Source organism: Ambystoma mexicanum, chromosome 3q, assembly GCF_040938575.1.
Source record: "Ambystoma mexicanum isolate Mex_15411 chromosome 3q, UKY_AmexF1_1, whole genome shotgun sequence".
Lineage (NCBI taxonomy): Eukaryota > Metazoa > Chordata > Amphibia > Caudata > Ambystomatidae > Ambystoma > Ambystoma mexicanum.
Window position 1 is genome coordinate 34,786,499 of NC_090926.1, and position 13,796 is coordinate 34,800,294.

Below are 13,796 nucleotides of genomic sequence, written 5' to 3' on the forward strand. Positions count from 1 at the left end.
GCTGTCTATTTGAAGTCTACGTTGCTTGATTTGTAGACCGCTGTCAATTTGTGGCTGCCTTTCTACTTCCCGCAAATTATCCCTAGTTACCCCTGGATTCTGAGTATTGTGGGAGTGGTGGAGCACCTAAGGTTGTGGTTCCTTTCTATGTGGAGACATGGTTCTGCTGTTGTTTCACTGAGCAAAGCAGTAATGCTAGAGAGCAGCTCGAGCTGGGCTCAGCAGAGGCTGTGTAGCACCTAGAGCTGGGAGCACAGTGCTGGATGGTGGGGGTGCCTCGATTCCTGGAAAGAGGGAAGAACGCCTACATTTCAAACACAACAGCAAATGCAGAACACCTAGATTTGAGGTTCCTGGCTAGGGTGAAAATGCCTAAATTTGAAACACAACAGCAAGTGCAAAGCACCTAGATTCGAGGTTCCAGGAAAGGGGGACATTGCCTACATTTTCAACACAACAGCAAATGCAAAACACCCAGATTCGAGATTCCTGGATAAAGGGAAAAACGACCACATTTCCAACACAACAGCAAATGCAAAGCACTTATGTTCGGAATTTCTGGAAAGTGGCCTAGGTGCCAGATATGACTAATTAGCACAGTTGTTCTAGATGCCAGATGTGGCTAACACAATTTTCATAAATGCCAAATATGGCTTAACTGACAAGGTCGGCCTACATGCCAGATATGGCTAACACAAATTGGCCTAAACGCCAAATATGGCTTAACTAACACAGTCGGCCTAAATGCCAGCTATGACTAACACAAATTGGCTTAAATGCCACATATGGCTAACTAACACAGATCGGCCTAAATGCCAGATATTGCTAACTAACACAAATTGGCCTAAATGCCTGATATGACTAACACAAATCGGCCTAAATGCAAGAGATGGCTAACTAAGACAAATTGGTCTAAATGCCAAATATTGCTAACTAAAACAAATTGGCATGAATGCCAGATAGGCTAACTAACACAAATCGGCATAAATGCCATATATGCCTACGGTGAAAAATGTGGGCTACATGCAGGAGGCTACAGGCCTTTAGGTAATAAGAAGATTGGTGCGACAGTTTAATGGGGAGCAGTAATTGCTGTTCCCCCTGCCCGGACCTTGCTTACCTCATCAGTTGCTGCTGGTTGACAGCTGCACTGCAGGCTCAACTGCCGAACACTGGCAAACATGATCTGGAGCTGCCTTTTCCCTCTGTGCCCTTAGCCAGATGGGCTGCCTGCCCATGGTTAATTGATCTTTCGTGGATTTTTGGTCCAATAAGGGTACAGGGAAGCGACAGAGCGGAATGAGTGGGATAGGGCGGGATGAGGGGACGAAATGGGAAACAAGGGTGAGGGGAAGCACGCAAGGTGTGCGAGCCACCGAGGGGGTGAACAAATGCACAAATTACAGTTTAGATGATCCGGCCATCTGGAGATGGTCTGCTTACCTCATGCACAAGTTAAAGTGGCGGAGAAAGCGAACAGAGCAAGTCCTAGACTTGCGTTGTTGTGAGGTTTGAACAGACGAGCCAATAGCGGTACAGGGGCGGGATGAGGGGACAAAACAGGAAACAAGAGTTGGGGGAAGCATGCAAGGCACGCAGGCTGCTGAGAGGGTGATAAAATGCACAAGTTACAATTTAAATAGTCTGGCTATCCATGATGGCCTGCTTACCTCGCACACAAGCTAAAGTGGTGGCGGAAGCAAACAGCGTAGGCCCTAAACCCTCGTTGTTGTGGGTTTGAGCAGGTGAGCCAATCAGGGTACAGGGGAGGGACGGGGCAGGATGATGGGACGAAACGGGACACAAGGGTCGGGGAAGCAAGCAAGGCACACATTCCACTGAAGGGGTGAAAAGATTCACAAATTATATTTTAGATGGTCTGTCTATCCAGAGATGACCTGCTTAGCCCGCCCACAGGCTAAAGTGGCAGAGGAAGCTAACAGCATATGCCATAGGCCCTCGTTGTGGGTTTTGAGCAGGTGAGCGAATCAGGGTACAGGGGAGGGACGGGGATGGGATGAGGGGGCAAAATGGGAAACAAGTGTCTGGGGAAGCACTCAAGGCTTGCAGGCCGCCGAGGGGGTGAACAAATGCACAAATTACAATTTAAATGGTCCAGCTATCCAGAGATGGCCTGCTTACCTTATGCACAAGCTCAAGTGGCGGAGGAAGTGACCAGAGTAGACCCTATGCCCTTGTTGTTGTGGGTTTGAGTAGGTGAGCCAATCAGGTTACAGGTGAGCGACGGGGGTGACATGAGGGGTCAAAATGGGAAACAAGGGTCAGGGGAAACACGCAAAGCTTGCGGGCTGCCGAGGGGGTGAACAAATTCACAAATTACAATTTAAATGGTCCAGCTATCCAGAGATGTACTAAAGTAGAGCATATGTCACATATCAACAGAGGTAATAAACTTTCATTAGCAAAACAATGATTCTCAATTTATACGTGGCAGGCCGCGTGCAGGTATTTGTAGACAAGCAGTAGGAATTTGAAAAACAACAGTTTTTTCTTAGACAGCCAGCCAGCATGAAAGCAGTGTTTAGATGTGGGAGGAAAGACTGTAGATGGCACAAGTGGCAAAGTTGAGTACTTTGTCAATCAGGGAAGTAAGAGTAAAGGAGGAGGAGCCCAAAGCGGGTGCGGGCACAGTAATCAAAACAACCGAGTATTAAGGTCAATAAGAGAGTTTTGGTGAAATTGGCAGACTTTCCTGACACAACGTAGGTTAGTTCTTGCCAGAGTCAAGGTAGAGTTAATAAAGTGGTGAAAGGTAAAGTCACTGTAAAAAAGGACAACCAGGTTGCATGCATTGTGGGAGGGGAGAGTAGGTCAGGAGAAAATAAGATCGGATTGAGACCCAGGTGTGGGTTGGAAGAATGGTAGATTCTATCAGTCTTGAAGAAGCTCAGCATACAATAGAAAAAAGGCCATTCTTTGCTGTAAAGCACAGAAACAAGCAGATAAACCGGAAGGGAGATCGGGAGTAATAGTAGGGAAGCAGAAGAAGGTGTGTGTGTCGTCTGCTGAGAGGGGGTAGTACCTAAAGGTGGAGATTAGTTTAAAAAGGAATCGGGTGTCAATGGCAAATAGCAGATGCCCAAGAACGAAGTGTCCTCGGGTGACAACAGGGAAGGGGTCAGAGGTGGCTGTGTTCCAAGAGATGGAGAAGGTCTCATAAGATAGGCAATAATTAACCCATGCAAGAGCAGTGTCTTGAATGCCAAGGTCAGAGAGAGGCAGAAAAAGAAATGAGTGGTCCACCATGTCAAATAAACTGAGTGGTCTAATTGAATTAGGCTAGAGGAAACTTTGGAGTTGTAAGAGGAAGTCTGAATATTTGAGGTGTGGATAATGGCAGACTTGGTAGAATGCTGACTATGAGATCCAGATTGGAGAGGGTCACAGAGGTCATTTGGCTCCACTATTCCAGGTAGGAAAAAATGCTATTGAAGAAGTGATGTTCGAGGATTTTGGAATAGGGGGAGGACAGAAACTTAGTCATGTTTTGCAGGATTGATGGGGTCAGCCAATGGCTTCTTGAAGATACATAGGACAGGTGTCCCTTTGATACAGGCTGGAAAGAGAGAGGTTGAAGAGGGGGAGAGATAGGAACAGGTAATGGGTGCACGTTCCTTTACCATTGATGGGGCAAACAGGTCAGCTGGGTCACAGGATGATTTGACAGTCCTAAGGATGGTTAGCATTTCTTAGGGAGAACTAGGGGGAATTAGCTTTTTGTATGAGCACCACAGAGGTTCACCTTAAGCTTCTTGATGATGGCAGATACACAACTCATAATGTATAGTCAAACAAAGGGATTTCACAAACGCCTATTTCACCTTTTGTTAGAGAGGCTGAACCTTCGGGCTTTTCTTTCTTGATAACAGGTGGGTTCTGATTAAAGCATCGAACATAGATGTAATTCCATTAAAGAGGGTATAAAAAGATTATTATGCAAATATGTATTCACAGAAAATGTGATACTATTATAGTATCGAACAACTGTCGATAACAACATGGTGAAGGAATAGTTGTAACCATTTATAAAATAATGTCAAGAACAGGTTTCAAATGCAAAGCACAAAAGCCTGTCACTCCTACACCCATCTCCACTAAGCAAGTGTTTCCCCCACTAAATACTATGGCCAATGATATGTATCAGAATAATCTCTAGAGGGGCAGAGTCTGCGAATGCTTGCATCTGTTTCGGTTAAATGGTTGCTACTTCCATAGTTTAGCTCAGCGAGTTAAGTTCTTGCCTTTAACATTATTTAAGGCATGAAGGACAAAAGTTTGAATCTGTTTCATCCTTCCAAGGTTGATAAAGTGTCATTATATTGGCGTCATAACCAACACCTATTATTACAGTATTTAAAAATGGGAGAGGAGTCTCACCCGAAGGGCTATTTAAAATTATATTGTGGCGTTAAGCTCCCGTTCTAAGGGCTGTAACGGGGGTTAATGGCCCGGTAGTCCAAGTTATTGGCCCGAGCGAAAGGGGAAGGAGCGAATGCGGTAACGGCACTCGCCGCTGCTGAAATAAAGCAAGTAGGGGGAGGGAAACAAAACAAAAACTGGGGCGGAGGGTAGAGGGTGGCGGGGGAGCCGGCCATCAGGCGGCTTGGAATGCGGCTTGTACCGGCGGTTCAGGCCCACGTTCCTAGCCATCTGATTGGTTGGCTCCCCCCACCCGGGTGCTAATGTTGGTTATTATTACAGAGAGCCAGCTTGGTAATGGAGCAATGGGCAGTGAACTTGCAGTTGATCCTGGTTTAAAGGTGGGTAGCTCCAGCTCAGAAGATAAGGGCCTACACTGCAGAATTGTCCATGGGAACACTGGCCTTTCATTTGAGGGGACTCTGAATGATACTGCAACCCCTTAAAGCTGGGATTGCTCAAGTGCAACTTGCTCGTCTTGGGAACAGGACGATGCAGCGCAACAGGTTTCGGTACTCTGATCGAGCCGACTCGGACCTTCATCCTCCCTAGGTGGATAAACTGGCTACCACATGTGGGCAATAATAAGGACACTGAGTTTGACATATGACAGTGCTTAGAAGCTGGGGCACTTTGGCATGAAGTGCTAAACAAATCAACAAAATATTTTTAGTCAATACGGCCAGCTGGAATGCTTTATGAGTCATTTTAGCACACACACAATACTAATGCTAGAGAACCTCACATATAAAGTTTAAACGCGTGTGTGGCTGCTCTTCAACCACAGAGAGAGCTATAATGCACCAGTGGGGATTCTAGGTGCTATAGTACAGAACTGTGTGCTATGTAACAGCAAACATACAGTTGCTGGGCAGCACTAAAGGCTCATGGCTTTCTCCACAAAGCCTCAGAGGCTTTGTCTGTTTTCTTGAGACCATGCTTTAGGCAACCAAAAGACCCCCCTCTCAGGGAGCAATGAAGGGCACATTTGTCTCCCTGGTACGGGGGTGAGGTGGCGTCACAGTCCCGCCATTTTTTATGGTGCTCCCGCAGCACAGTTCTTCAAGTGGGTGACTTAAGAGAGTGCTTCTTCTCTTGAGCAGGTACAGATGGACTCTAGCTGTCAGCAAGAGTCCACGGTTACTCTGTGCTGTGCGGGTGTCTTAAAATCGATTTTGAGGCGTAAGTACGTTATTCTACAACAAAGGCTAGCGTAGATCGTTGACTTCCGCTGACACTAGCCAAGTGGCATTTGGAAGGGACACTAGCTATTAAACCTGCCCTTTGCAAGCAACGAGGTGTCGTGCCTTCTCATTCCAAACAAGCTCATCCTAGGGTTGGAAGACCTTTGTAGGCCTCCATCAATAGGAATTATTGAGGTGTCCTCTAGTCAGTGGGCTGGCTAGTCTCCTAAGGGTCAGGTAGCCATGAATAGCAGATTTGTCCTGCCTGTGGTTCAGAGTCCTGGCAGTCCCAGGTTGGAATATTATTGTCCTTGCACCTAGTGAAGCAGGATGTAGTCTGGGCTACGTCAGGGTCGAGTCAACAATTTGCAGCCAAGAGTAATCAGTCCTAATTATAGGGCGAAGGGGGAAATCAAACCAAGCCGCTTCATTCTTTAAAAACAGTGAGGCTAGAATGTATATGCCAGGAAGCATCTCATTTATGCATGGACTTGTTTATGGGTATATTGCAGGCTCCTCCAATAAGGAGAACTGTCACTTGACACCTGATCTCAAGCAAAAAGAAGACCAAAGTGGACGACGGTGATTGCACTGTGCCTTTTAGATCTAGCTGGGCTGTGTCTCCATTGGAGCATTTCCTAGAGGCACTTCTGGGCTAATCCCTGCAAACTAATCTGTTCTCATCATTTTACATTCAAAGCTGCCATCTTGTTCTTCACTTCCCTTTTGTCATATTAGTCCATCCATAGTAGGTAGAAACAATGACCTTGCACGACTCAGGAGAAGTTGCTTCTAAGGTGCCTCAGCTTTTGCCCCCTAACCCCCTGTGCATTTGCAATAATAGTACACACGACTGACTCATAGCTCGTCTAAGGGAGTTGCAAACTAGGGATAAAAAAGAAGTGATATGATATCATATTTTATTTATATTGCGCTCGTACACAAGTGTTTCAGAGCACTGGCCAGCAAAGGGAGGGGAACAGGGGAGAACAAAAACAACGATCTTGCTAGGCCCAGTGACATAGAGAACGCGCAAGTGCCTGGGGAAGGGGAAAGTGCATGGAAGGGGGGAGAATTGTAAAGTGCGGACCAGGGGAGAGAACAGAATAAATAATAATAAGTAAAATAAATAAATAAGTGAGAAATTGAAAGTCAGGCTGAAGAGCAGAGAGGCATGCAGGTCATAAATAGGTCTATGGAGAGGACCACGTTGGACACATGGGGAAAGGGTGGGTGAATAATGCTGCTAAATGAATGCTCGAGGCCACAGAGATAGCAACAGTGGCTGAACAACAATGGGAATCGATGGGTTGAACTGGAGAACATTGAAATACACAAGGAAGAAATGAAGAGTAACTCTGGACAATAGCATGTGACACGGAATGAATAGTACCTTGAAATGGAACGTGAAGATGGGGCCGTGGGGCAAGAGACAGATGACGCATAATAGTTGGAAAGTGCGTTAAAAATGTCCATCCACTCTCTCCCTTATATTCTCGCCTCGTAACTGTCTCCTTATCGCCCATCCTTTGCGTGCAGGCCTCACTTCCCCTTTTCGCCATTCTGCAACCGCCCATACTTCCCCATTTGTACGTGTCTCGCTGGTCCACACTTCCCCCTTTAATGGTATTACGCTCGGGGTTTCTCGTGAGGTGCTGTTCTGGACCCTTCTTCATGGCGGGCTTTCCCTACAAGAGAAGCTTCCGTAACTGACGCGCTCGAGGGGAGACCGAGACCACAGACCCCCTCGCGACGTGTGCGTCAGCTCCCAGAAGCACATGCAGCTGCTCTAGCTTATTTGGGGCCTTCCTGATGTCTATGGCCACGCGCCGCACCCCATTGGTGATTACCTGGCAACACTGAAACTCGTACGTTTCCTTTGCACAGTGGGTTTTATTTGCCTCACTGCGCAGCCCTGTACCCATCGGTGCTGGGCGCTGTTCTCCCTCAACGGGCGATATTTGACCTGGGCAGCTCGATTCAGGGATGTCGCTACCACGCCAACTGAGGGATGAAAGGTAAGTATCTTGCGCAAGTACTTAACTGTATCTGGCAATTGCACGTCTTCACAAGCTGCGTATCTATAAACCACCAGCAGTTCAAAAGGAGGGGCGCGTGCCTGCTGGACGCAATGTGTTGCTATCGGAGAGAACACGGCAGAGAGGGGTGTGGTAAAATACCGGTTTCACACACTCGGAAATGGCAATGCTTCTACCAAACTTGTAGATGGAGAAGTGAATTGCATATTTGGGATGTTTGTTTACGCACTATGGGATAGAGCAGAGTGTAGCACACACACACACACCCATGATGGTGTGTCCCAAACGCAGGCAGAGTTAAGTTGGTCGTGTATGCTGGGGGTTTATAGTTTGTCTCACACTCAAGAATGATCGATCAACAGTAACACTCCATCTTTGCCCTTCAACTATATCTCACTACAGTCTCCATGTAGTCCACCTTTGAATTCCACTTCCTGTCTCCACCCAACGTTGTTCACCTTGTAATCATGGTCGGACTGGCTTATAGGGCAATAGTATAGGCCCATGGCCGAACCAAAAACGCAAAATGCTGGTGTGGTCCAGTTTTTTGGGTCAAAGTGGGCCAGTTTTTTGGCCAATGCAGGTACGTTTGATGAGTTACTTCACTGTGAGGCTAATAATTCTGACCAGTGGTGCTGAATAAATATTCATTAAAATGCGCAATTTGCCTCACGTTTTATCCAACAATTCCACCTCGAGTACTATTCAAACAGTGTCACAAAAGGAATGAATAGCCATTTGCAACTGTGGCCCACTTTTTCTTTGGTGCCCGAGACCATTTTATGTCCCAGTCCGACCCTGCATATACAGCTGTAATTCGATTTAAACGACATATTTTGTCCTCTTTAGTCTTCACTTTTGCCACCCTTATCCTCCCTTTGTGACTACCTCTAACCGAAACTGCAGCCATCCTCATCTTGCCAATTACGCCTGGCTCTAGTGTCCAGCCATTGCTATCTTTAACTTCCCATAACAGTTTCCTTAACACTACAACTTGTATCGACTTTAACCTCCTTATGCAGCTGTATTTACCTTTCAACTGTAGTTGTATGAAATCTAGTACAACGTTCATTCATCGCACGCATTTTTTGATGAAAAATTCTGGACGAAAAAAAACTCCCAGAAAAATATGGATGTGTGGGTAAGGGCATATAAGTGGTAGGGGGTGGGAGGATAGGGAATAAATAACATGGGAGGGGGATTTTGAAATGATATGATGTGCCTTTTATAATGCGCCGTTACACAAGTATTTGTAGGCACGACAAGGCAATGATGGGGAAACAAAGGGAGGACAAAATAACGATCGTACTGTGCCTTGGGCCATTCAGATCGTGCAAGTGCCGGGAAGGGGAGAAGTGCCAGGGGCGAGGGCAAGGGAGAAGTGCAGTTAACTCACAAATGCAGCCAGCGGGTGGCGCATAAGTGCAGAGAGAAAGGACTGTAGGGTTGCAGATACAGACCCTTAAGTACTGGGGAGCCCGGAGGCAGTGCAAGGGGGGACCAGGTGACCAGTGTGCAGAGCAGTCAGGTGCATCAGCAGGGGAGAGGAAGAGATAAAGCAGAAGCAAAAAGGAAGGTCTTGAGTTGCTTCCGGAACCAGAGGTGGTTCTGCTCAAGTTTGAGAGAGGCAGGGAGGCTGTTCCAGAGCGAGGACCCAGCCGAGGCGATAGATTTCCCTGGAGAAATCCCCCAAATAAAAAAATAGAAATGTGAGTTCTTTCAGCCAAAAAATGTCAGAACTGCGGAAAAAGAAAATTGGGATGAATGAACCATGAAATCTTTAACTGGGTCAATATTTATTTATTTATATTTTTAAAGCGCACAGCAGCCCAGGGGCATTGTGACGCTGTTACAGAAATCGCAATCTTGCTGGTTACAAAGGAAAGCATGGTGGTTACATGGATATTTGCATTTTAAGAGCATTTAGAATACATAGAAATTGTGATGCTGACACGTTGTGTTACAGTACAGCTTAAGGTGGGAGGTGAAGTGGTTAGGGTGTGGGCGGAAGTAGAGAGTTAGGTGAATAGTGTGGTTTTGAGTGATTTGCGAAAGGAGAACAAGGAGGGTTCTGCTCTGAGTGAGTTGGGAAGAGCATTCCAGAGCTTAGGTGCTATGTGGGGGAAGCCTATGCCGCCGACTTTGGCTCTTCTTATGGTGGGTATGCAGAGTTGGTTGTATGGTGGCTTCTTTTGGGTCGGTCGAAGGAGTTCTTGACTATGGTTTTTGATAGATAGGAAGGTGCAGCTATATTGATGCATTTATGATTGAGGGTGAGGATTTTGAAGTTGATCCTTTCCTTCACTGGTAGCCAGTGTGCATTTCGTCTGGCTTGGGATACATGGTCGAATTTGGGGATGTGCAGTGCGGTGCAGAGCGCGTTATTTTGCACTATTTGGAGCTTGTTTAGGTTATTGGTTGAGGTGCCTGCTAGGAAGGCATTGCAGTAGTCAAATCTTGCTCCTATCGTGGCTCTGGCGATGGAGAGGCAGTTTTGAGAGGTTAGGAAGGGTTTTATGGGATAAATGAGTTTAGTGGTGAGCGCAGAGGCGGATGAGATAGCGCTGACCTGTCTAGACATAGAGAATGTGGAGTCTAAGTAAACTACTAGGGTCTTCACAGATGATGAGACAGGTATGCTGGAGTTGTCAATGGTGAAGTGTGAGTATTCAGGGCCGAGTTTGGATAGAATTCCTTGGGGGCTAGGATGATGATCTTGGTTTTGTCACCGTTTAAACAGAGACCAATATGTAATTTCCCTCTGCTCCAACAATTTTCCTTCCTTTTAGCCCACTGAAATCCTCATCCAAATCCACCCCTTTCAGCCCCCAAATGTAGTTATGGTCATTGTTGAAAAGTGGTTACCTTTAACCCCCATCTGCAGTAGCCTGTGACATACTGGGGTAAAGCCACTGCAGTCTGAAACTATTAACACAAACTCCTATGTAGTGGATCCGTATGAATTGTAAATAATAGAAGCTTGACTGGACTCAGTTGCTAGCTTTTTTACATACATGTAGGCACCATTAATCCTTTATCCTTTACTGTTCAGTCAACCATTGCCACCACATTGATGGGACACCTGTAGGCATCCGCTCTGCCTGCTAACTACTTTTTATGGCCTCAGGAACAGAATGTAGAGAGAGTCCCTTACTTTCTACCAACAACACCTTGCCAGGCCCTGGCCACGAGGAAGTCATCCAACCCTGTTTTCCCCTTAGAATTCTGGGACTCACCGTTTTTTTTCTTTTCCATTTTCAATTCAGGAAAAACCGCAAGTCCCAGAAGTCCAAGAATAAATAGGACTGTGTACTTTTCTCACACATGGCATGGGTACACTTGAGAGCTTGCTCTGTATGTGTGTCAGTGCCCGTGTGTCTACGTCTATGTAAGTGTGTCCTGTTTCAGTGCGTATGTGTACATGTGTACACATGTGTGGGTTCTAGTGGAAGACCAGAAGCAGGTCTGTTGCAAGATATCCAGCAGAAAAGACACATTTCCGGATGTACAAACCATATCATATTTTTTCAGCGCTGAAGCAAGGAGCTTGTAAAAGCTGTGGGTTTTTTCAATAAGGATATTTGAAACAGGCGAAGTGATGAAATCCTGCGTTTCTCACTCGGCTGGTGAGCGCCTAAACTGGGCCTAATGCGCAGCAGGACTGTAGAAATACTTCTCTAGTAAGAGAGGGCCAGGAGAGGATAATGCAACGGCCTCGAGCAATGCATTGCTCATACATGCCAACATTATTCAATACGAGAGATTCTTGTCCCGACCTGGCTTTAATTTTGCATTCTGGGACTTGTAGTCCTGAATTTATAATGGTGAAGTCCAGGACTGCAAGTCCCCGAATGCATTTTGTATGAATGTATGAATGTCTTCCCTCTACCTTCTCGGCGATAGCAAAGTGTATAAAGTCTTTTTCGTCAACACTTTACCGTGCACTCACTTTTGTTCAGAGTTCAGGATGGTTATGATAGGTGAGGCAATCATTACAATTTCACAGAGAGCAGGAGAATGGAAACACCCAAGCTGATAAATCATGGAAAACTGAGTATTACATGGCATAAACCACATGGGCCTCATTACGAGGTTGGTGGGTTGCCACCAAATCCGTAAACTGTTTCCATCCCCCCTGACATCCGGGTTTTACCGGGATATCATAGGCGGCAGCGGAAAGGTTATTTCCCATTCCCATGTAGTACGTTGCTACCAACACCTTTATTTCCGGACCGCCAAGCTTGTAATGAGGCCCAAGAGTGGCAGCACTCCCGGTTCTTCATGGCGTTTCCACATCACTTGCCATAAGGTCTTTGAGCTACTATTCCTACAAGAGCGGAATGGCCGTATTATTTAGCTTGGCCATGGTATTTAATGGGAGTGCTCCTAAACGAAGAACACCTGCAGACTGCGTCGCATTTCAGATGCCATATCTCCCCTCTTACCCTCTTATCCATGGCAGTAGTTTTGCATAGAGGTGGCACAACCGCCACCTATTTAGCCAAACCTAAGAAGCGATATAAAAGCACAAATGTATTCAAGATTGCCACCGCCACAGAATAAAGTGGATGGGAGTGTGTAAGCCCCACCTACATTAGAATGTTATCAATAATTGCTCCTTAGAACTTAAGTAACAGTTATTAGTGAGTGATCATTTGTATCAGCTGCATAAAAGAGGACCGATATGTATTTATGATAGATCAAATATATTGTATGTCGTTTGTGTCCCTGTTAAACACCCGTTTGATTTAATTACTTTCAACAAGATATCCCCAATAGTAATCCCCTATTCCCCTGTCATGCAATCCCAAAAAAACAGAAAATCCCAGGATAGACGATCATCCCACACCCAGGCAGCAGAGCGAGTGAATCAATGTAGGCTTTTCTGCAGTCGCCCTCTACCTACCAATTAGTGCTCCGATGCTGCACTACTCTGCTGTGCCCCCAAGAAACCCCCCCTCGGTTCAAGAAGGACCCCCTCCAGAGCCACCCGGAGATAAGGTAGCATGAGATAAGCTAGCTGCAGTACAATGTAAATATCTCTCACTTCAAAGGAAGAGCAAGGCGCTTGCAACACTGCAAATGCATGGAAAGTGGTGGAACGGAGCGGCAGCAGCCCCCTCAGAGCGCACTGCACTCTGCTGATGGCACGACCAACACTTCATGGGGGAGAGCGCCCCTTCTCACGTAGAGCCATCTTGGCCCATGGTGGCATGTCATCAAGAGCGTTTCACTGTTGGTTTTACTTGGGGGGGTGGGCCACTCTGCGTAACACTGTGACAACCTGAACATAATGGGGGGGGCACCACTGAATGCCAAATATGCCTAGGCTGCCACTAGTCTTGAGGCGCAAACTTCACTGATTCACACAGTCAGAGCCACTAGCTTCACTGCAAAGGATGTTACTATTATCACACTCCCTCCAGATCTCTGTTCCACCGACTCCAACTCTTTGCGTGTCAAGCGTTGCTCTTAGCAGCGAGCTAGCGGACAATCTCTTTCCTCGGCTGGCTCCTGCCTCTGGAACAGCCTCCCTCTCCGTCTTGAGCCAGATCTCCTCAAATTCTGGAAGCACCCCAAGACTTTCCTCTTCACCTCCTTCTCCCCCTACCCCACCCGTGCTAAACCCCACAGTCGCTGAGATTGGTGGCCCAGGCCCTTATGTGTCCCTCTATGAGATTGTCCCTCTATGAGATTGTGAAGGTGCGTTTGGAGAGAGAGGAGGCCACGCAGTCAAGTGTTATGAACTTAAAGCGAGGAGAGGGTTTGGAGGAGGCAGAGATGATCCACAGTGTCAACGGCTGTGGAGAGATTGAGGAGAGGTGAGGGTAGTGAGTAGTGGTAAGAAGGTAACAGACATGGGTGAGAGCATCTGCCATGGAGTGTTTATTACGGAATCATGATTTCAGTGGCTCACATGGAATGTGCATCTCGAGGTAGTTGACGATTTGGTTAAAGACAACTCTCAAGGACTTTAGAGTTGTAGAGAAGGAGAGAGACAGGTCTGCAGAAAGTGGGATTCTTGGGGTTATCAGGGAGTGTATACATGTAGCTATTTTGTAACAGGCAGGGAAGATGCCGGTTATGATGGAGAGAGTAAAGAGGGAGGGGTGGTGAGAGGAGGTGGCCAGGG

The 13,796-nt window shown here is 46.6% G+C and overlaps 2 protein-coding genes across 4 annotated transcripts in view; one reads left to right on the forward strand and one right to left on the reverse strand.

Moving 5' to 3' along the window:
* PVALB (parvalbumin) overlaps positions 1-13,796 on the reverse strand; it is a 503,057-nt gene that overhangs the window by 296,785 nt on the left and 192,476 nt on the right. The gene's annotated exons all lie outside the window — the stretch shown is intronic.
* NCF4 (neutrophil cytosolic factor 4) overlaps positions 7,196-13,796 on the forward strand; it is a 267,387-nt gene continuing 260,786 nt past the window's right edge. Inside the window, exon 1 of one of the 3 annotated variants that reach the window (XM_069653000.1) lies at positions 7,196-7,642. In XM_069653000.1, coding sequence (XP_069509101.1) covers positions 7,611-7,642 — 32 coding nt within the window. In that variant the 5' untranslated portion in view covers positions 7,196-7,610. The remainder of the gene's footprint in view (positions 7,643-13,796) is intronic. The other 2 variants (XM_069653003.1, XM_069653001.1) reach the window with 2 other exon arrangements.